We start from the raw sequence: 23384 nt of genomic DNA on the forward strand, positions 1-23384 counted from the left end.
ACTGATAAAAGTAATTATTGTACATAGCTTAGCTTATACGTAATTTAACAACACAGAAAGTTGCTTTTGTATGCAGTTGCCACACAAAGAGGAAAATAAGACTCCATAAACTGGTCTATACAACCTAGTCTAGGGGGCTATCCACAATTGTAATTTTCTATGAGAATTTTTTTTACTATAAAGCCATGAAATGTAGTGCATAAGTACGCAATTTTAGAACGCTTATTAAACATTCTTTACTTTTGATACTTACACATATCAGTATTCACATCGAGAAAAGTATAATGTTCTCGTTGTTACTGGCGTACTTACCTACGCAATGAAAGCATATGTATATCGATTTCTCTGGTAATTAATATTGAGATGAAAATATGTAACGCACGCTCGAGCTTCTGCTTGTGTATACAAATTACTGGAAGACATTCTGATAGTATCTCATAAGTACAAGCCACTTATATGTCTTATCATAAAAAAATACTTAGACATCTTGTCATTCAAATTTTAATTGGAAGGCGTTATTACTATTATTTTTTTATTAGGTTTTTACAGGGCAATGTATTTAAATGATCTTTTCAAATTTGCAAAAGCAGCAGGCAAAAAATCAAAATGGTCATCTTTTTTAATGATTAATCCTCTTTCTCTGAGACAAAATAAATTGAATCAATCGTTATTTTAATCTGTTTTCAGTTCTGTAAAAAATGTTTCATATGTAAATTAATATTGATAGTTTTATGTTGGGCCACAAACTAAGACAAATGAGCATTAAAAATCAAAATTTAAATAGATATTTTTAAAGCTAACTAAATGTAGGTTATGTATTTGTATACGAATATTATTTTAATTATACTATATTATTCAATCTGAAAACATGTTTGGAATCGCAAGCTAGTTGGCTTCTGCTTTTTCAAATACAAACTTTTTTTTGGTGGGAAAATCCTCCTAGGATACCTCTCCGCCGCGGGGGCAGCTGCTAAAACCCCATGGTGGCCTTTTCGAGTGCTCTATTGGGAGGGTTCCGGGTTCGACTTTGTGCACCGGAACTCCCCAGCACCTAGAAGGAGCTATGTCCTCCACCTCCCCTCCTCATGACGAAGCAGACCATACCGCAACGTCGTCCTCATCGCGGCTGCCAAGCTTATTGGCAAACGGAGCCTCCATTCCGGTCACCCTCATATACTAACCTAACCTAATCTACTGAATGGAGGACGCCACCAGGCAACCAAGATTTATTAGGAGATCAATATCAAAAGTTATACTGGTTATAAAAGTCATCAATCGTTAAAAGAAAAGATCAATAAAAAAAAGAGGATCAAATATTATTTTTCAATACCAAATATTAGTTTAGTATAATAATAGTGTTACCTTCAATGCAGTTCCTTTATAATTTATCCGTAGATCAAGTAATATAGATGGAACAATCTAGATATATATGAAACATAACAAAAATATCGTTTATTTAAAAAAAAGTGCACTTTACAATAGATCAATTTTATTGTCTTTGATGATCAAATAATATTGTCCCTTTTTACGACTCTGGGCAGGTACTTTGCCATTTTGATCAATAGTCAAAATGATCATGTGTAAAACGAAAATATTACACATAAAACTTAACATGAAAACACTTTAAATTTGTTCACTGCTATAAATATAATGCTACATATTGCTCTATATAAGTTTTTCCTGAGAGTAATTATTCCACGTTAGCATGTAACTACATTTGAAAAAAGGAGAGGTGAAATAATCTAGACGAATTAGCTTCTGTAGCAAGATATTTAAAATTATTTTCAATAGCGCGCCTTTCGGTCTACTCTTTTCACACTTTGGTTAGATCCTTTTGTAAGTACCTACTCTTGTATAAAATTATATCGTTGATTGAATTCGGCCCGACACGTGTAAATTTTCATAATCCCGATTATACGTGTTTAGTTAGTGGGTTGGGTGGGTTGGGTTGTTGACGAAACAAAACTAAATTAATTACGGAACTTTTTTCTTTTATGCCCCATAATTACCCAGTCGCAATTATAGCTGATCATAAATTCATCGCTAGTTCGTTATAACAACGCCTGAACATAAGAACATGTGCACCAAAAAAGGTTAATTAGTAATTTCTACACAAAAAGCGACACACAGATTTTTTATTACATTACATTTTAAAATTCCCATTAATATTAAAGTTTCCTAGTGTGTGTGGTTATAATAGTGGTACCATTTATAGCTACCCACTAATTGGTCAAAAGTGGATAATAAATGTATTAAATGTCAAATATTAGTGATTTTGCTATATGCCTTGAAATTGGTTACGTCATAATGATTACTAAGCATTCCTGTTTTTATTACTAATTAAAACGTGTGTACGCTTAAAAACTCAATAGAACGTAATTTTAGTAAGAATGTAATAAATACTTACAATGAATAAAATTAAATGTAAATTATACATGTAATATTGGCAAAAAATGAAATTTTTTGAAAGTTAAATAAAATTCATCTTCGTGTATTCGTAACATTTACTCGTAGAAATGCGAAAGTTACCATTAATTATGGTCACAAGAGCATGAATCAGTGAGGGCCACTGACCATATGGCGCGAGTTGCCACTGGGTCAAGACATGTGTGCAGGCACAGCCGTAGCCGTCGGCCGTCTGGCCTCTGTGGACTCACCGGACCGTGCTACCCGCTACAGACTTACTACATTATAGGCCGCAAAAACCCACAACCTTTTTTCTGTCTCATATACACTTTAATGAGTTGTTTCATGAACTTCAATGTGAAGTCGATTAAGTTTTGTGTGAATTTCCAATCAAGCCTTGAAGTAATAAAAATTACTGATAGGATTTATTACTGTGACGCTGGCCAACCACTTCAATGATTGATTAATTTACCATCGACTTCATTTACAGATGTTTCTGCCATAGATTCACATTGCACAAAAGACAGTTCTTCACATAGGTATTGATGATTTCTTATTAACGAACGAAGATGATACCTTGATGAAACGAATGACAAAAACTTGCACTACCTAAGTTATTTTATTAACTTGACTATACTGACTTAATTTATTTGGATGAAAATGATGTTAAATAATGATATTACAAACAGTAGAAATGATTGGTAAGCGTGATATGATGAAATGTAATAAATAAAGATAGGTATTTTGAATTTGGTCAACAAACATGTAACATTTTACATGATTTCTGTATGATATTTCTGAACAAGGAATTTTATTTCACGTCTGTCGTAAGAAACAGTCTTATCGACAGAACTACTTGATCGTGATTTATTTATTTATACGAAAAATGGCTAACGACGTGTAATTACTATGGTATAATAGAAATTGAACTCTTTATGTAATAAGGCCGCATTTGCCAAAATTACAGCTTTTCAGGAAAGAGGCTGAACGAAATTAGTCGATGACTTTCTTATGCTTAAATATTTTTTTATAATATCAAGTGACGGGACGACCAAGATCGTGCGCCTGATGGTAAGCTACACGTTAAATAGGAGAGTTATAAAATTTCACTAATATATAATTTGTTTCATGCAACAACTGCATGTTATTTTTATAACTGTTAAGTGATAAAAGATTTATTTAACCGAGGCTACGAAATTAAGTAACTTCTATTTTTTTCAAAAAAGATTAAGGATACTGCGCCTATGCACTGTAATAAAGGAAATAAATAGAATGTAACGTCATTGATCGTAATAATGATGATAGAATAAATCCTGAAATATTAATAAACTTATGAATCAGTGTTCTTCAAAAGCTACAACAAATACGTAATATATCCGCGTTGAATCGGCAGCCAAGGGGTATTTCGTAACTTTTAAATAAACAGTTCGGCAACGTGGTTTGGTTCGCCGCCAACTAACTCATTGCCCCTTCGACTAGTATCGATCTATTTTCTTTCGTATGTAGGCTAATAATGATTTTGAATTTAGAAATATATATTCATGAGTATATTAAGCCGTTAAATTTTATAATTTTAACAATAATAGTAAATAAGCATTTAGTGACGTACCAACAAATCTAAAACTTTGTGTATTATAATACACAAGTACGCATGGTAAATTAAAAAAACTGCTTTTTTCGTATAAATGTGTATTAGCAACTAAAACAGTTCTGGCGACCTATTTATTTGAGACTTATTTGGATAATAAAAATTACATTTATTTAATTTTTTAAATAGCTTCGCCTTTGACTGTACCCTTAACTTGCAATGCCAAAGATCTGTTATTCAAAGCAGGCCACCTCCGATAAAGTAGGGAATAGTTGGATTGCGAATTTGAAAAGCCGGGGACAATATTTTGAATCAAGTCTCGTGACCTTGACCCAAAAAAGTGACCTTGAAAGTTTATCGTACAAAACGTTGAGAACCGGTAAAGGATAAGAAATGCATAGGTAAAGAATGAACGTAGTTGTTAATTCTCTTGTTCTACGGTGATGTAAATACCTACACGAGTAATTGAAAAAAAAGAAGTAAAACAAGTTGACATACATGCATTAAAGTAAGTAATAAAATATACTTTTCAATAAAATATAATTTTATTTATACATTGATGAACCAAAAGCACAAAGCACCTAGAGATTCTTTCCTCGCTAAGGATTGCTCTAAGTATAATCCTGTTTGGTGCATGTGGCGACGGCAGTACCTATATGTACGAGTGCATCTAGGCAAAAACCGGTCTCATCGGGCCTGCATTCCGATCAGGCGAACTTCGCAAAAAAAGACTATCAAACCTTAAATTTAATCGTAACTGAGAAAAAAGCGATACATTTTCGTTAAAGTATCAAGGTATTAAATACGGTCTTGTTTGTAAATTGTTGGTACAATGATAGATTTCAATTGAGGATGCTTAATATCTTCTGAAATTCTATGAATATATGTATTTACTATGTGCAACACAAAACAGTAAAAGTATTTATTTGAAATCTTATAATAAAATCATTATAAAAAACGCGCTGCGTTGTGTTATAACAAAATATTTACCAAATAATGTCAACAGCAAACGCGTGACAGTAACAAAATCCGAGTGGTAATGCCGAAAATAACCACGAGAGAAGAGATCGGCAGCGCTAGCACGTCGCTGTGTGTTACTCACACTGCTCCCGCACCGCTGGAACGCACCTCCAGCTGCAAGCGCCAACTGGCGTCTGCATCGACTATTTCGAAATCTTTCTTGACGATGTCAGGAATGTCATGACCTTTATATCATGATTAAACAATTTTGTAATACATATTATACATTGTTGCATGTTTCCCCTTTTTTTTTGTTGCTCATTACGAATGTTCTAAAAAAGTGAGGTTTGACGTAATAGAATACGAATGCATTAATTTGTATGAGTATTCACGTCACATAAAGCATCACGATGACAATGATTACTATTGTTACTATTGAAAATTATTCTGTTACATATGAAAGGTAGAGAAAACATTAATATTCCAATAGTGTCGGGTGTAATTTCCCCGTGACAGTGTTATGATTATAATATTTGCAGGCTGCAATTGCGATTTGTCGTCTATTTAGGTTTACAAATGTTTATCGTCGAACGAAGCCATTAGTGAACAAATTATGCTTGTCATTTTTGTATTTTCTTACTAAGGTCTAGTTGAAATGAAACATAGATTATTTAATGTTAATTTGTTCACCAGCGACTTAGTCATATCGCCAATCTGAAAAGTCTTCACTAATTTATTAAAAGAACTACTTTTATAATTTCGTTCTAATATTTAGTTTAACCAGTAAAAATATTTAATTTTTATTTACTTTGTTGCAGTTGAGAGCTCAGCTGACCGCTTGCCCATCGCGTCGGGCAGACCTGGTGATCCCTCACCGCCGATATTCGAGCAAATCTTCAAAAATGCAAGGTTCGCGCAAGGCGGAAACGCTAAATTTGAGGGAAAACTTAGAGGTAACCCTACACCAGTCGTATCCTGGACAAGGAAAAAGGCGCCATTGGTGGAATGTAACAAATACAGTATGAGTTACAACGAACAGACTGGTGATGTGTCGCTATTGATCAAGCAAATTGGTCCAGGTGACGAAGGTGAATACACATGCACAGCGCGGAACCAGTATGGTGAAGCGATTTGCTCAGTGTATATTCAACCAGAGGGAGTGCCAGTGCCCGCACACCAGGCTTCACAGCAACAGAGCTATCGACATGTCAGCGAAAGCGTAGAACACAAATCTTATGGCACACAGGGATATTCTACAGATCAATCCCGCCAAACACAGAATATTGCATACACAAATGGCTCCGACTTCTCTTCTATAGAAGATTTTAAAGTAGACACCTTCGAGTATAGGCTCTTGCGAGAAGTATCATTCAGAGAAACAATTACAAGGAGATACATCGGAGAATCCGATATACAACTCAACACCGAGGTCGACAAAAATCTTGGTCCAGTGTCACCACCTAAAATATCACAGAAGCCTAGGAACTCCAAATTGCAAGAAGGTGCCGATGCACAATTTCAGGTACAGTTGTCGGGCAATCCTAGACCGCGAGTTACGTGGTTTAAGAACGGGCAGAGGATAGTCAATTCGAACAAACACGAAATTATAACGACTCATAATCAAACGATACTTAGGATAAGGAATACTCAAAAGTCTGATACTGGCCACTACACATTATTGGCAGAAAACCCCAATGGATGTATAGTTACATCGGCATATCTCGCCGTAGAATCCCCTCAAGAAACCTATGTACAGGATCAAAGATCACAATATGTTATAGATACTCAGGAAGTAGGGATCGACGAAAGAGTAGAAATTAGTGAAAAAGCTCTCGCTCCGCAATTTGTAAAGGTTTGCCAAGATCGAGATGTAACAGAAGGGAAAATGACGCGATTCGATTGCCGCGTTACTGGCAGACCTTATCCAGAAGTCACGTGGTTCATTAATGATAGACAAATACGAGACGATTATAATCATAAGATATTAGTGAACGAGTCCGGTAATCATGCACTTATGATTACAAACGTCGAACTCAGTGACAGTGGTGTGGTGACGTGTATCGCACGCAATAAAAGCGGCGAAGTGTCATTCCAGTGCCGACTGAATGTGATTGAAAAGGAACAGATGGTTGCCCCAAAATTTGTGGAACGTTTTAGCACCTTAAACGTACGCGAGGGCGAATCCGTTGTATTACGAGCACGAGCAGTCGGCACCCCTACACCCAGGATCACTTGGCAGAAGGACGGCGTTCCTATTATACCCAATCCAGAGTTACGAATCAATACCGAGGGTGGGGCCTCGACGCTGGACATCCCGCGAGCCAAGGCGTCGGATGCGGCATGGTATCAGTGCACGGCCCAGAACGTCGCAGGCTCCACCGCCACTCGGGCTAGGCTCTATGTGGAAGTACCCAAAGAGTCTCCGCCCGAGCAAAAGCGTCTGCACTTGCCGCGGCCTACTAAGATAATCGAGCCAGAGTAAGTACATAACAATTTGCATCGTAAAGTCTATATAGCGTCGAGTGCAGAATCAAGTAGTTCCTTATTCGTATATTATAAATGTTATATAAATGTTTCAGGCCTGCCCCTGGACCCGAAATCATATACTTAAGGCACGTGGAAAGAGCACGACCATACATTCCTCCTGGAGAGGAAGACCGAGTTTATCCTCCACCACAGTTTATTGTGCCACTTAAGAGCGTCACGCAAATTGAGGGTGGCAAAATTCACTTTGAAACGAGGATAGAGCCGGTTGGCGATCCAACGATGAAGATAGAGTGGTTGAAAAATGGTCAAAGCATAGAAGCAAGTACGTACAGTTTTATAACACATGATATTGGTAATGATCCGTTAAAAACGACTTTTGATGTCGTGATACACATTTTTTTTCTTCGTTCATAATTCACAATATTTTGTTATTTCAGGTTCCAGATTTACCTCAATATTCCGATTTGGATATATTTCATTGGATATGCTCAGTCTAAACCTTTCGGATAGTGGAGAATACACTTGCCGAGCAGTCAGCGCTACAGGCGTTGCAGAAACGAAAGCAATGCTACAAGTGACGCCTAGAGCTACAATTGAGAGGACCAGTCAACATCCTGAAAGTTTGCAATATATTCAGCAACTTGAAGATTACTCAAGATATCAACATCAAGAATCAATCGAAGAGCAAATTTCACAAAGACCACAATTTATTAGACCTTTACAAGACTTAGGTGAGCTACAAGAGGGTAGGAACGCTCACTTTGAAGCTCAGCTTACTCCTGTCAGTGACCCTACTATGAGAGTAGAATGGTACAAAGATGGTAGGCCTATCACAGCGAGCTCGCGAATCACGTCAATCTTCAACTTCGGTTACGTCTCCCTTAACATCATGCACCTACGGGCTGAAGATGCAGGTTCGTATACAGTGAGAGCTGTGAATAAATTAGGCGAAGCTATCAGCACCGCTTCTATTAGGGTAGCCGCCAGGAGTACAGTCACGGCTGATCTTGGCATACCAGAGCAGAAAAGGTATATTGAAAAGACTGAGCAACTCGAAGCTTACCAGCAAATGCAGCACCAGAAATATATTCAGGAAGCACCCGAGAGTACACAGAGACCAGAATTCAAAACTCCTATTAAAGATCAGTTAAATATAAAGGAAGGTGGATTCGCCCACTTTGAGGCTCGCCTAGAGCCTGTTGGAGATTCTACTTTGAGAGTAGAGTGGTTAAAAGATGGGCGTCCTGTTGAAGCCAGTTCAAGAATTACGACATTCTTCAATTTTGGATATGTAGCGCTCACAATCAAATCGGTGACTATACACGACGCTGGTCATTATACATGTCGGGCGTATAATGCTTTAGGTCAAGCTACAACTAGCGCTAATCTTTCGATCGTTACTAGAAAAGATATTATTGGTGAATCTCAACATCCAGGTGGTCTAGAAAAGATTCAATATCTGGAAGATTCAACCAAATACATTAAGCGTGCGGAAGAAGAAACACGCGTCACCCAAAATCCACGTTTTTTGGGACCGTTAAAGGGCACTAACAAAATTGTTGAAGGACAAAGTGCTCACTTTGAAGCAAGAGTAGAGCCACAAAGTGATTTAACAATGACTATTGAGTGGTACTTCAACGGCAAACAGATTAAATCTGCCAATCGTATTCAAACTTACCATGATTTTGGCTACGTTGCTTTAGACATCTCTAGTGTTCGTGCAGAAGATTCAGGCGTGTACACAGTCGTGGCCCGCAATGCAGCTGGAGACGCTCAGCTAAGCGCATCTATGGCTGTCGAAAGTAAGAATTTACTTTATAAAAGATGTAGTATAAATTAGGGCTTTCAATTTCGTAGCATCCCGGGAAGAAAAATATGGAGACACGGTGCGGTCTCGAAAATCCCGGGAAAAACGAGACTTTGGAGACTATTTCAAAAGTCACTTTCCACATTTATAGGCTAGGCCTTTAAACTAAGTAGGTAATTAAGTTCTTTATTAAGTCAAATAACAAAATGAAGTATCATTTATTAAGGTTTTTTTTTTGTTATTTTTATGGTTGGTAGATACGTAAGAAACAAAGGGTGTATAATGTAGTTTCAGATATAGAGAACCTGATTTTGTTACTACCGTTCTTCAATCTCCACAGCTCCACTCTATAGCGTTGCCATGTCCATGCAACACGAATGAAAAATTACTGTTGTCGGGTAGATTTTTAATACTTCTTATTTTTTGTAAGTGATTTAAGTCTCAAAAGCTCGATATTCCTGAAACTGATAACATTAGGTTCGAATCTTGAAAATGCAAAAAATTGTCGAAACTCTCGAAATTTTCGAGACTGAGATTCCCGGCATGAAAGCCCTAGTACAAATATGCTTGGAACAATATTTCTACCATATTACCTATTTAAGTAATAAGAGTTCTTATTTTCTAACATTGCAGCTCGATCGAGCATCGATACTTCAAGTATTCATCGTGGTTTATATGAAAAAACCAGAAAAATGGAAGAATCTAAATTTGTTGAGCCAATGTACGAAATTGAAGAAATTTCTAAGTCAAAACCAGTGTTTGTGCAGCCACTATCAGATCCAGCACCAGTATCGGAAGGCAAAAATATTCATCTTGAATGTAGGTTAGAGCCTATGGGAGATCCTACTATGCGTGTGGAATGGTTTCATAATGGCAGACCAGTGACAGTAGGTTCTCGCTTTAAAACTTATTATGACTTTGGATTTGTGGCACTGGATATCATTCACGCTACTTCAGTCGATTCGGGAGAATACACTGTCAGAGCTGTCAATCATTTAGGGTCAGCTCATACTTCTGCTATTGTCCGAGTAATTGAAAGATCCGACATCGTGACTGACACTCAACATGAGCAGGCTGTAGAGCAGATCCAAATGTTGGAAGATGCTGCTCACAGAGGTAGACATGTACAGGAAGACATCACCGTAATGCAAGCTCCTCAATTCTCCAGATCTTTACACAACATTGAAACAGTAGAAGGTACTAACGTACACTTAGAATGTAGATTACAACCTGTAGGTGACCCGACCATGAGAGTCGAGTGGTTCTGCAATGGCAGACCTGTTAAAACTGGTCACAGATTTAGACCTGCTTTCGAATTTGACTATGTAGCTTTAGACCTTCTTAGCGTATACCCAGAAGATTCTGGCGTATACACGTGTCAAGCTACTAATCAGCTTGGGGAAGCAGTGACATCATGTGCATTACGTGTGATTGCCAAGAAAGATCTAATATTCGAATCGCAACATCCATCAGGCCTGGAAAAAATTCAATATTTGGAAGATTCATCTAGGTATAAGAAATCCGAGGTTGTTGATGAATCCATTAACATAAAACCTCGTTTTGTGACAAAACCGAAATCAATCGAGAATGTTGTTGAAGGACAACATGTGCATTTTGAGTGTAAATTGGAACCAGTTACGGATTCTAATCTGAAAGTGGAATGGTTCAAGAATGGACATCCTGTAACTATAGGGCATAGGTTTAGACCTATTCATGACTTTGGATACGTAGCACTCGACATAATTGATTTGATTGCCGAAGATTCTGGCATATACACATGCAGAGCCGTAAATCTTGTTGGCGCTGATGAAGTAAGCTGCAGACTAACATGCCGAGGAACGGCAAGTATTGTGAGGGGCACTCAAAATGAAGCTGGTTTGGAACAAATACAAGTTCTGGAAGACCGATCTAAATATAACAGGTCGGACTACATTGACGAAATGACAACACAGGCGCCAATATTTACTACATCCCTGAAAAATATAGAGATTAAAGAGGGACAACGAGCACATTTCGAATGCCGGTTGATTCCTGTTTCAGACCCAACGATGAAAGTTGAATGGTACCATAACAACAAACCTCTTAAGAGTGGTTCAAGGTTTACTGAGACAAACAATTTCGGCTTTGTAGCACTTGATATAATGTCGTGCTTACCGGAGGATTCCGGTACTTACACCTGCAGAGCTATTAACGCTTTAGGTGAAGCAGTTACTTCAGGCATCTCTGTTGTACATTCCAAAAAGTCGATATACTTGGAGTCACAGCATGAAGGTGCCCTAACCAGACTCAATCAACTTGAGGATACCTCAAGATATCAAAGGCACAGTGCGCAAGATGAATTTATCACTCAAGCGCCTGTTTTCACCTTGCCTATGAAGGATATTAAGGTCGCTGAAAACCAGGCGGCACACTTTGAAGCAAGGCTCATTCCTGTCGGCGATCCTAAACTAAGAGTAGAATGGTTGCGAAACGGAGTACCCATTGAAGCTTGTAAGTATGCAAGTGATGTTTTTGGGTTAGGAATTTTGCTTTGAAATAAAATATTACTTTGATTTTTCAGCTAATCGTATAACGACAATGCACGATTTTGGCTACGTCGCCCTGAATATGAAGTATGTTAATCCTGAGGATTCTGGCACTTACACATGTCGCGCTATAAACGAACTTGGAGAAGCCGTGACATCTTCTACGTTGTTTGTGCAATGTAAGTTTTAGTGTGTTATTTTAATGTCTTGGTTATTAATCACATTCACAATTATTTCCAACAAAAATGTTTTATAAATAATTCTTTCTTTAAATCAGCAAAAGCGTCATTACAACTAGAGTCACAGCATGAAAGCGCCTTGGAAAAGATCCAGCAACTGGAGGACTCTTCGCGATACCAGCGCAGAGAAGACGTGGAGGTATCAGTAAACCAGGCTCCACGGTTTGTGACACAGTTGAATGGACCATCCAGGCTAATAGAAGGCCAGAGCGCTCATTACGAGTGTCGCATTGAGCCATATCCTGACCCGAATATGCGTGTGGAGTGGTACTTCAATGGAAAAGTCCTCCAGAGTGGGCATCGTTACCGTACTGCTTATGATTTCGGTTTTGCTGCTTTGGACATACTTAATGTTTATGGCGAAGATTCTGGTGAATACACTTGCAAAGTTATCAACAACTTGGGACAAGCGACATCTTCGATTAAATTGAACGTACAATGTAAGTTTTGTTAAATATATTCAACTTAGTAGAATCTCATTTATTTAAAAAAAAATTGAAAACTAACAATTCGTGAACGGTATCCGTAATAAACTCTGTAATAACGGCTCCTTTCATTTTCAGCTAAGGAATCGATTATTCGAGACACTCAACACGAAAGTGCTCTCGAGAAGATTCAATACCTCGAAGACGATAGTAGATACAAACGTGTTGTACGAGACGAGAGTTTCGTTGCAGAAAAACCTCAATTCGGCAAGCCTTTAAAGAGCGTACAAGTTCCCGAAGGCAAGCCAGTACATCTAGAAGCAACTTTAACGCCTGTCAACGACCCCACTATGCGTGTAGAATGGTACTGTAATGGAAGACCAATACAACAAGGGCATAGATTCAAAACGACGTACGATTTCGGCTACGTAGCACTTGATATCCTATATGCTTACGCCGAAGATAGTGGCACGTATATGTGCAAGGCCACTAACGCGGTTGGTGAAGCAGTGACAACTAGCTCTGTGAAAGTAGACGGTAAGTAAAAAATAAATGTTAAATAATTAATGTTATTAAATTTCCTACGTTCCAAAATGAAATTTAAATATGATTTCGAACTATTTCTTTTTCTATTATAGCCAAGGCTGGTCTTTACCTTGACACATTAGATGAACAAAGACTCAAAAAGATTCAAGAGCTCGAGAGGTTTGAGAGGCCAAAACCAGTAGAGGAAGAGAAAGTAGGCCAGAGGCCAGTTTTCCTAACTGCTTTGAATAATCTCGAGAATTTGAAGGAAGGTGACCATGCTCACTTTGAATGTCGAGTAGAACCTATCAATGATCCTGACTTGAAAATTGAATGGTTCCTTAATGGACAAAAGATAAAGACTGGCCACAGGTATAGAACTACCCATGATTTCGGCTATGTCGCGCTTGACATTCTGTACACTTATGCCGAAGATTCGGGAACATACATGTGCAAGGCTACTAATAAACTCGGTGAAGCAGTTAACACTTGCACGTTAAAGGTTGCTGGTTAGTATCTTGACATTTTAAATTCTTATTCAATAAGCTATAATAGTTGCTAACAACTGAATATTACTTTTTTTCTAGGGCACAGAAGTATAATTCTTGATACTCAACATCCTAATGGCCTTGAAAAGATTAGACAATTGGAAGCGCAAGGCCATCATACTAGGATGGAAGTTGAGGAACCTATGGTGACTCCACCTAGGTTTGTAACCGAACTTAGAGGAACTACTCATGTTTATGAAGGACAAACGGCTCATTTCGAGTGCCAGGTTGAGCCCGTACATGATCCCAACTTGCGCATTGAATTTTATCACAATGGCAAAGCCCTGCAATCTGCTTCAAGATTCCATATCACTTTTGATTTTGGTTACGTGTCTTTGGATATTACACATTGCGTACCAGATGATGCCGGAGAATATTCCGTGAAAGCTATTAACGCTCTCGGTCAGTGCACTTCAGCTATATCTATGACAGTAACCGCAAAAGGTAGTATAATATCGGAATCTCAACGTCCTGAAGGTCTAGAAAAGATACGAGAATTAGAAGCCGCGGAACCATTCAAGCGTCCTGATATTCCCGAACCAGTCACGAGACAGCGTCCTGTCTTCACACAACCCCTGCAAAATATCGATAATATTCAAGAAGGACAAACAGCGCACTTCGACTGCAGACTTATTCCTGTAGGAGACCCCACGCTTAAAGTGGAGTGGTTCAGGAATGAAAAATTAATTGAAGACAGCTCTAGGATTACCAAAACACACGATTTCGGTTACGTTTCTATGACGATCACACATGTTCGTGATGAGGATGAAGGCGTCTATATGTGCAGAGCATCGAATTTGCTAGGAGAAGCAGTTACAACTGCTGCTATGAGAATAAAAAGTGAGTATTTATCCATTTATTAATTGGAAACTAGAGGATATCGGCTCTATCTACTTTTTGTGCTCATATTCTTTGTAAATACAAAGAATAAATAAAAATATATACGTGCTAAATAGCACGTTCTTGATTTTCTTTTTTTAGATGATTTTGTATACATACCTACTTATTTAGATTTGATGTATTGATCATACATATTTAATACGACAGTTAACAGATTTGTAGAGCACGCGTGTTGTCATTAAGACAACACACGTACTCATGCATTTCGATCTCATCGATCGAACCAATCAAGAATAATTTAGTGGTACAGGGTCAAGTACACGTCAAGCTTGACACTTAAGGCTTAAATCCATCTGTATACCGCTTACGATAGGAACGGTCCAAAGTACAAAGTGTTAAGCTTGATGTGCTCTTGACTACAAGAGTACAATAATATCGTTATCTTTATTAACAGCTAAAGCAGCAATTCAAATGGATACGCAGCACCCGGAGGGCATGAAAAAGATTCAGCGTCTGGAACAGCCGCTGCCTAGAAGACCTGAAGAACCGGAACGCGAATTTGAAAAGCCAATCTTCACTCAAGTGCTTACGGGTCCTTCAGAGTTATGGGAGGGTCAGCACGCTCATTACGAAGCTCGCGTCGTGCCTGTGGGTGATCCTAGTTTACGTTTCGAGTGGTACATTAATGGTGTCGAGCTAAAAATGGGTAAGAAATTTAAACTTTACTTCATTATAATAATACAACTAATTACAAGTAAATGACACTTTTGCGAATAGAAAAAAGAAAATATAAATGGAATAAATTAAATCACGCAAATAATTTAATGTCTTTTTAGATAATAATGAAATGGTGTAATTTATTTCATTAATAGTAAAATTTATAATATTAATATGAATTATAATATACAGGATCGAGGTTTCGCACTACTCACGACTTCGGTTTCGTCACGCTAGATATCAATTCTGTCGTAGCACAAGACGCTGGTTTATACATGTGCAAAGCTATTAACAGAGCTGGCAGTACTGTTTCATCAACCTCCCTTAAAGTCAAAACTAAGTCCACCATAGTAGACCAAGCAATGAGACCTGAATCTTGGGAACAAATTCAATTAAAGGAAGCAGCGATGAACAAGGTTCCAGAAATGTTTATCGATAGTGGAGTTCAACAAGCTCCAATTTTCACAACTCACCTTACGAGTTACGACAAGCTTGTCGAAGGACAACATGTGTACCTAGAGGCACAGGTCGAACCACGCACAGACCCTAACCTCAGAATCGAATGGTTTAAAAACGGAGCTTCACTAACTACTGGATCACGACTAAAGAGCACATTTGACTTCGGTTTAGTTACATTATCAATAAATGGACTTAGAAATGATGATTCTGGAATCTACACATGCAAAGCGACTAATCTTATGGGCGAAGCGGTCTCAACTGCATCCATTAAAATCGAAGGCCGTCACTGGCTAATGGGAGAAACTCTTCACCCTGAATCTTTGGACAGAATTGGAGCATTAGAGCAACCTAAACCGGGAAAGCCTGAGACACCAGAGCCCGTTTATGAGACACCAGTATTCATTTCTCATTTGAATAATATTTTATGCAAAGAAGGTGACAATATTCATTTCGAATGTAATGTTGAGCCGTCCAGGGATCCAACGCTCAAAATTGAATGGTTCTTTAATAATAAACCCTTACCATCTGGCTCTAGATATAAGAGCACACACGACTTTAGCTATGTATCATTAGATATCATTCACACGTATGAGGAAGACTCTGGAATTTATACTTGTAAAGCGACAAACAATAAGGGTTCGGCTACAACATCTGGTTCCCTTAGGTGCACTGGAGATAAGCACATTTATTTCGATACACAACATCCACAGGGTAAAGCTGGTTTGGACGCTGTGGAACAAGCTGAAGAAGCAAGAATGGCAAAAGGTAGAAGGCCTTCAGTTCCTGACGCAGACTATCCGAAACCCGAGTGGGTAGTCCCCGTTGCTGCAGAGCACCAATTAATAGAAGGTCAATCTTTGCATCTTGAAGGGCAAGTTGAGCCTAAGAATGATCCTAACTTGAAGATTGAATGGTACTTTAACGGTAAAGCACTAGAACAAGGTTCTAGATTTAAACTTACGAGTGATTTCGGATTTGTGACACTGGATCTTATTGACGTTTACGAGAGAGACAGTGGAATTTACACTTGCAAAGCTTACAATAAAAAGGGCGAAGCATTTACTTCATCGACCATCTTTTGCACTAGCAAAGAAAATCTTATTGAAAGAACCCAACATCCAAAAGGAACTGAAGGTTTGGAAAAGATTCAAAATCTTGAAGAGTCTTTACGTAGAGAACCTGGGAAAATACCTGATGATGATACAGGCCGACCCCCTGAATTTACCACAGTTTTCCAAGATATTGTTGATATAAGTGAAGGTCAAATAGCGCACTACGAAGCCTCGCTTATACCAACCGGCGATCAGAGTATGGTAATCGAATGGTTCTACAATGGAAAAACGATCGAAGCAAGTCATCGAATCCGTACTGTTTACGCATTCGGTATGGTTGTTCTTGAAATCCTTGGAACTAAGACAACGGATTCTGGTATATACTCCTGTCGAGCCACAAATAGATGGGGTCAAGCAGAGATAAGTGTAAATTTGGAATGTGTAGACAAAAGCAAAGGACAAAAACCAAGATTTACTACACAAATCCAGAGTGTTGAGGGACTTAAAGACGGACAATCTGCTCACTTTGAATGTACAGTAATTCCAGTTGATGATCCTGACTTAAAAATTGAATGGTATCATAACGGTCAACTGATGCGTCACTCGAACAGAATAAAAACAGTTTCTGATTTCGGCTTCGTGGTTCTAGATATCGCATACACACAGAATCACGATGCTGGCGAATACGTCTGCCGTGCTTATAATAAATACGGAGAAGACTTTACCAAAGCCACAATCAATTGCTACGGCCGAGGAGGTGTATTCTCGGATAGTTTACAGCCAGAATCTCTAGCCAAGATCAGGGAATTAGAAAGTATGCAAGGAGCACATCAACAAGCTCCAGCTACACCGGCTGCCGAACCGCCGAGGTTCCTTACACAAATACAAGATGTAACTAAACTCGTTGAAGGTCAAAGCGCACATTTTGAAGCTAGATTGGTGCCCGTGGATGACCCTGACCTTAAGGTTGAATGGTTCTACAATGGTAAAAAGTTACCTCATGGCCACAGGTATAGAACTTTCCATGACTTTGGAATCGTGATTTTGGATATACTGTACTGCTATGAAGAGAACTCCGGTACTTATGAATGTATTGCCACTAATAAACTGGGTCGTGACTCTACGAAGGCTACTCTGAAATGCACATCAAAGGAGAATTTGATCTTGGACTCGCAGCTTCCGCGGGTGAGTGTAGAACAGAACATTTCCTCACTTTTGGTTTTCTGATAATAGGGTTCCCAGACAGAACGTGCCTAGGAAGATACAACCATCCAAATACTTGTCATAAGCAATGCACTGCTGTGTCATGGTGTGAACAACAAACAGAAAGTTAGGAGGATAGAAAGTTTTGAAAGCTACTAAGAACATATTATTGTAATGTCTAATATTCAAAATTTTGTATTGACACAAATAATTGTATATTACAGGGCATGGAAGGCGGATTAGAAAAATTGCAAAACTTAGAAGATTCCATGATTCGTAGAAAGGACACTACAGTTGAAGAAGAAAGGGGAAAGGCTCCTGTGTTCACTGTTCCACTTTCGAATATCGACAATCTGAGAGAAGGAGAAAATTCGCATTTTGAAGCTCGTTTGACTCCAACTGATGATCCTAATCTTAAAGTAAGGAAAATTGACGACACTTTACGGTTTTTCTGTAATTTTTAAAACTGATTTGCCATATGATTGCACTTTTTAGGTGGAATGGTATTGGAACGGTAAATCCCTCAAGGCTGGCTCTCGCTTCCGAACATTCTGTGATTTTGGATTCGTTATTTTAGAAATTTCACCGACTTATCCGGAAGACTCCGGTGAATATTTGTGCCGGGCTTATAACAACTATGGTGAAGCTGTGACTACAGCTACAATGAAAGTACAAGGAAAACGTAACATTATTTTGGAATCACAGCTGCCAAAGGGCATGGAAGGAACAATTGACAAAATTGCAGCACTGGAAGGTTATACAGGTACGGTAGACTCGATGACACCGGAGACTGAAACTGGAAATCCTCCTGAATTTATTACTACGCCTTCTGATCTCATTTTATCTGAAAATTCATCGGCACACTTTGAATGTCGGTTAGTGCCGGTCAATGACTCAAGTATGAGAGTAGAATGGTACCACAATGGTAAACCACTTTTGACTGGGTCTAGAGTAAAAACCATCAATGATTTTGGATTTGTTATTTTGGAAATTGGAGGCGTATATCAAAGAGATGCAGGGCTTTATACATGCAAAGCTACCAATAGGCACGGCGAGGCCACAGTTTCGTGTAAACTGCAAGTGAAGGGCAGACAAGGCATAATTCTTGAGCCCCAGTTACCATCTCACTTCAAGTCAGGAACTGAAAGTATTCAAAAACTGGAAGAGACGTTGCACAAGCGCGAAGAAATAACTGTTGAAGACGAAAAACCGAATCCACCCAGGTTTACAGTAGAGATCAAAGATAATATTGATATACCTGAAGGTGGACCAATTCATTTTGATTGCCGTGTAGAGCCTGTGGGTGACCCAACAATGAGAATAGATTGGTTCCACAATGGTAGACCCTTCGCAACAGGATCGCGAGTTCACATGCTCAATGACTTTGGTTTCATTGCCTTAGACATTGATTATATTTATGCGCGTGATGCAGGAGAATACACGTGTCGCGCAACGAACAAATGGGGCTCTGCCACAACCACTGCTAGAATTACATGCAGTTCGAAGCGAGACATTATTTTGGAATCACAACTGCCTCAAGGCATGAGCGGTGAAAAGATCAAGGAACTTGAAAAAGGCCGCGCAAGCGACGTTCCTAAAGAAGAACCAGTTATAAGTTCCCCACCTAAGTTCATTACTCAAATTCAATCTCATACTGTTGAGGAATCAGAAGGTGTACGATTTGAGTGTCGCGTGGAACCAAAAGAAGACCCTAAATTGCGTATTGAATGGTACCGCAACGGAAAACTCTTACCGTCTGGCCATAGATACCGTACTGTGTATGATATGGGTTTTGTATCTCTTGATATCCTGTATGTATATGCCGAAGATTCTGGCGAGTATATTTGTAGAGCCGTAAACGATTTTGGTGAAGACTTTACCAAAGCGACGGTATCGTGCAAACGTAAGTACATTGTAATTGTAGTTTGTTCTTCCACAAAACGAAAAATGAAAAGCGGGGGGCATAAGTTAAAAATCAAATTTTGTCTTCACTTACATTTTAGGTCATCCAACTTGAGATGAGTGCTTTTTGTGGTTGGACATCTGGTACTGTATGAAATCATTAAGAACGAATGAAAACTATATAATGTGTATTTGATTTATTTCACAGAGCTGCCGGATATCATACTTCAAAACCAAGTACCTCGAGGCATGAAGAGGTCTGAAGCGTTAACGCAAATGGAAGCAACGATAAAAAAATATACCTCAGAAATCTTTTTGACTGAAGATGATCTCTATGATGCAGATAAGAAACAACCACCTCGTTTCGTCACCCAAATTCAAAGTCAGACTAGTTTAGTCGAAATGGAGTCTACTAAATTTGAATGCCAGCTTGCACCTGTGGGAGATCCCAATATGAAAGTTGAATGGTTTTTCAATGGCAAACCATTATTACACAGTAAGTAATGTTGCTAAACAAGTCAGTATAAAATATTTTTTAAACTAAAATGTTTAATTCGTTTAATTTACGTGATATAATTTTGATCAACTTTTAACAGAGAATCGTTTCACACCCATCTATGATTTCGGATACGTCGCGATGAACTTCGGCTGGGTGTACCCCGAAGACAGTGGTGAATATGTGTGCCGCGCGACTAATTTGTACGGCATGGATGAGACACGTGCCGTCATTAAGACCGCAGGCAAACCAGGCATTGTTTACGACTCTCAGTTGCCGAAACACATGAAGAGTATTGAAAAAATACGAGAAATGGAAGCGTCATGGCAAGTGTAAGTAATCTTCATAAGAAGTAGGTAGCTGTATCGAAAGAAGATATCGCGATTTTTGTTTGTAATTATGGCAGGACGCAGGAGCAAGCAGTGGAAGAGCAGAAGGCAAGGTCAGCACCTGTCTTTGTCAGTCGCCCTGATGCAGTTACCGTGGAGGAAGGCGAGTGGGCTCGGTTCTGTTGTCGCGTTACTGGACACCCGAAACCTCGAGTAATGTGGCTCATCAACGGAAACACCATCGTTAATGTAATAAAACTCATTATGAAAATTCAACATTTATTTTTAGTATTTTAATTTTATTCGTGTATTCGAACAATTTATTATTTTCTAGGGATCAAGATATAAGCTAACCTACGACGGAATGTATCACTTAGATATACCTAAAACCAGACAATACGATACCGGTAAAATTGAAGTAGTAGCCAGAAGTTCTGCTGGTGAAGCGGTAGCCTCAACCGAATTGAAAATTATCCCGAGACATGACGATTATAGAGGAGTCTTAAAAAATGCGCCTCGACGTGAGTGTTTTTTACATATTGCAGACAAACATAACGACAAATCACTTAAATTCATACTGTTTTCAATATTAATAACGCTTTCGAAATCCATTGGGTGAAGAATTTTCTAATAAAATAACTGAAACAAAGTATTCTTGTAATAAATAACTGTTTGATACTCTGCTTTTTAACACACATAGTACCTCACGCACACACTTACAGACCGCTTAAGCACAAATAAACCCCACTGCATCCTCTGCTCTCCCTCTATCTGTCCTAAAGATGAAGCGCAGCTAAATCATCTGCTTCTACCGGCTTAGCATCGGATTCTTGCAGAGGTATGTTTTGAAATATTTATTTCAAGTCAAACAATTAAAGTTTATTAAATGTATTTACTGATCCCATACAGATTGGTATGACGAGACTAAGCAACGCAGTGAAACAGAGCTTGAAAAAACTTTTGAGGAACGTCAAACGTTGCAACGACAGGGTGGAATAGATCATAGACCTGAATTGAAGCCTAAAGTTGTTAGAGAACCTGACACTGAATGGCAACAGTCTGTCAAAAAGAAGAAAAATGAAGAATACTATAATAAACTTCAAGAGCTAGAAAATGAACAAGTGGTAAAGGAAAGCAGGATGAGAGAATCTACACATCAATATGCTATACCTGGAGAAAAGATAGTTAACGCGTCAGTTGCCAAAGGGATGGCCCAGAAATACGAAGATAATCTGTAAGTATTAAATCATGAAATAAAAATTATTAGCATTGAACCAAATAAGAACTCGCCACGGAACTTTGTTTGTTATTGATAAATTTCTGATGCATTATTTAATGGATTTCAATTCTTTCGCTTAATACTTTTGCGCATATAAATATTACAAATCCATATTAATAATCCGATAGAAATTATATAGATTTGTAATTAATTAGGATTTTGTGAACTCTTCATTTTCGGATGTCCTCAACTGTGTTAAAAGTAATAAAAAAAAAAAACTATTTCAGAGAACACACCGAGGAGGACATCCAGCAACAACAGGTACAGAAAGTGATGCAAAAACGCGTACCACCTCCTCCATCGGAATCAACAGTACATGGCAAGGAGGTGCATGTCGCCAAACAGAAACAAATACAAAAAGAAGTTGTTGGTGACACAGAAATAACAAGAAAGATTACCTCGACGGAGACTACTGAAGTTGAACACAAGGCACAAACACACGAGCGAGTGGTTGAAGGAGCGGTGAAACCTAGCAAGCCTCCTGTGTTTACTAAAAAAATGCAGCCTTGCCGTGTTTTCGAACATGAACAGGCTAGGTTCGAAGTAGAGTTCGACGGAGATCCGCTACCGACAATTAAATGGTACAGAGAAAATTTCCCGATTAAGAACTCGGCTGACTTCCAAATTCATACATTTAGCACTAAATCCATCCTCATCATCAGGCAAGTTTTTGTTGAAGATTCAGCTGTATTTGCGGCAGTGGCTGAGAACAGGGGTGGTACTGCCAAGTGTAGTGCCAACTTAGTAGTAGAAGAGCGCAGGCGTCAAGGTAGGGGCGGCGTCAATCCACCTAGCTTCACCTTAACTGCCCAAAGTGTCAATGTAACCGCTGGTCAGTTAGTAAGATTTGATACTAAAGTTACTGGTACTAAGCCCATTGACGTGTACTGGTTAAAGAATGGCAAAAAAGTTCAACCTGATATCAGAAATAAAATTTTGGAAGAAGACGGTACATATACTCTGTTGATTCTTGAAACATATCCACAAGATTCTGGTAAATACGAGTGTGTGGCAATCAATAGTGCCGGTGAAGCAAGATGTGATGCTGACTGCACAGTTAGCTCTCCAGCTACAAAGGAGAAGCCTAAGCCTCAGACTAAAGCTGCAAATGCCCCACCTGAAATTATTGAACCACTTAAGGATAAAGTTGTTGCCGAAGGACAAGCTATCGAGTTTAGTTGCAAAATCGTTGGCAAACCATCGCCGACCTTACAATGGTACAAGGGCGATAAATTGATTAAGCCATCAAAATATTTCCAAATGTCTAGAACAGCGGATGAGTATACGTTGCGCATATCGGAAGCTTTTCCTGAAGATGAGGGCGACTACAAGTGCGTCGCTTATAATTCTGCCGGTCGAGTAACCGTCTCTGCGAAACTGAAAGTGTCCCAACCCGACCAAGCAGATAACTTGCCCACTCTCACGCCCCTGCGTGACGTTGTTGTGTACGAAGGACAGCCAGCTCAATTCAAAACACATATCACCAGCAAAGTAAAGCCCACGATTCAATGGCTACGTGATGGTGCTCTAATTCCGGAAACTCCTGATTTCCAGGTAATTATGTACTTAGATGTTAATTAAAATGTTCACAGAAAAT

General features: G+C 38.7%; 1 protein-coding gene across 1 annotated transcript in view; it reads left to right on the plus strand.

Moving 5' to 3' along the window:
- Positions 1–23384, plus strand: part of LOC113240609 (titin-like) — a 102095-nt gene that overhangs the window by 5507 nt on the left and 73204 nt on the right. Inside the window, 19 exon segments of the mRNA XM_026477949.1 lie at positions 5773–7432; positions 7534–7763; positions 7879–9243; positions 9882–11738; positions 11809–11952; positions 12051–12452; positions 12576–12974; positions 13076–13471; positions 13550–14350; positions 14805–15056; positions 15260–17763; positions 18006–18200; positions 18277–19684; positions 19892–20179; positions 20280–20511; positions 20586–20757; positions 20843–21029; positions 21418–21742; positions 22015–23359. Coding sequence (XP_026333734.1) covers positions 5773–7432; positions 7534–7763; positions 7879–9243; positions 9882–11738; positions 11809–11952; positions 12051–12452; positions 12576–12974; positions 13076–13471; positions 13550–14350; positions 14805–15056; positions 15260–17763; positions 18006–18200; positions 18277–19684; positions 19892–20179; positions 20280–20511; positions 20586–20757; positions 20843–21029; positions 21418–21742; positions 22015–23359 — 14162 coding nt within the window.

This window comes from Hyposmocoma kahamanoa, unplaced genomic scaffold (genome assembly GCF_003589595.1).
Source record: "Hyposmocoma kahamanoa isolate Upper Pololo Valley unplaced genomic scaffold, ASM358959v1 100021, whole genome shotgun sequence".
NCBI classification, from domain to species: Eukaryota; Metazoa; Arthropoda; class Insecta; order Lepidoptera; family Cosmopterigidae; genus Hyposmocoma; species Hyposmocoma kahamanoa.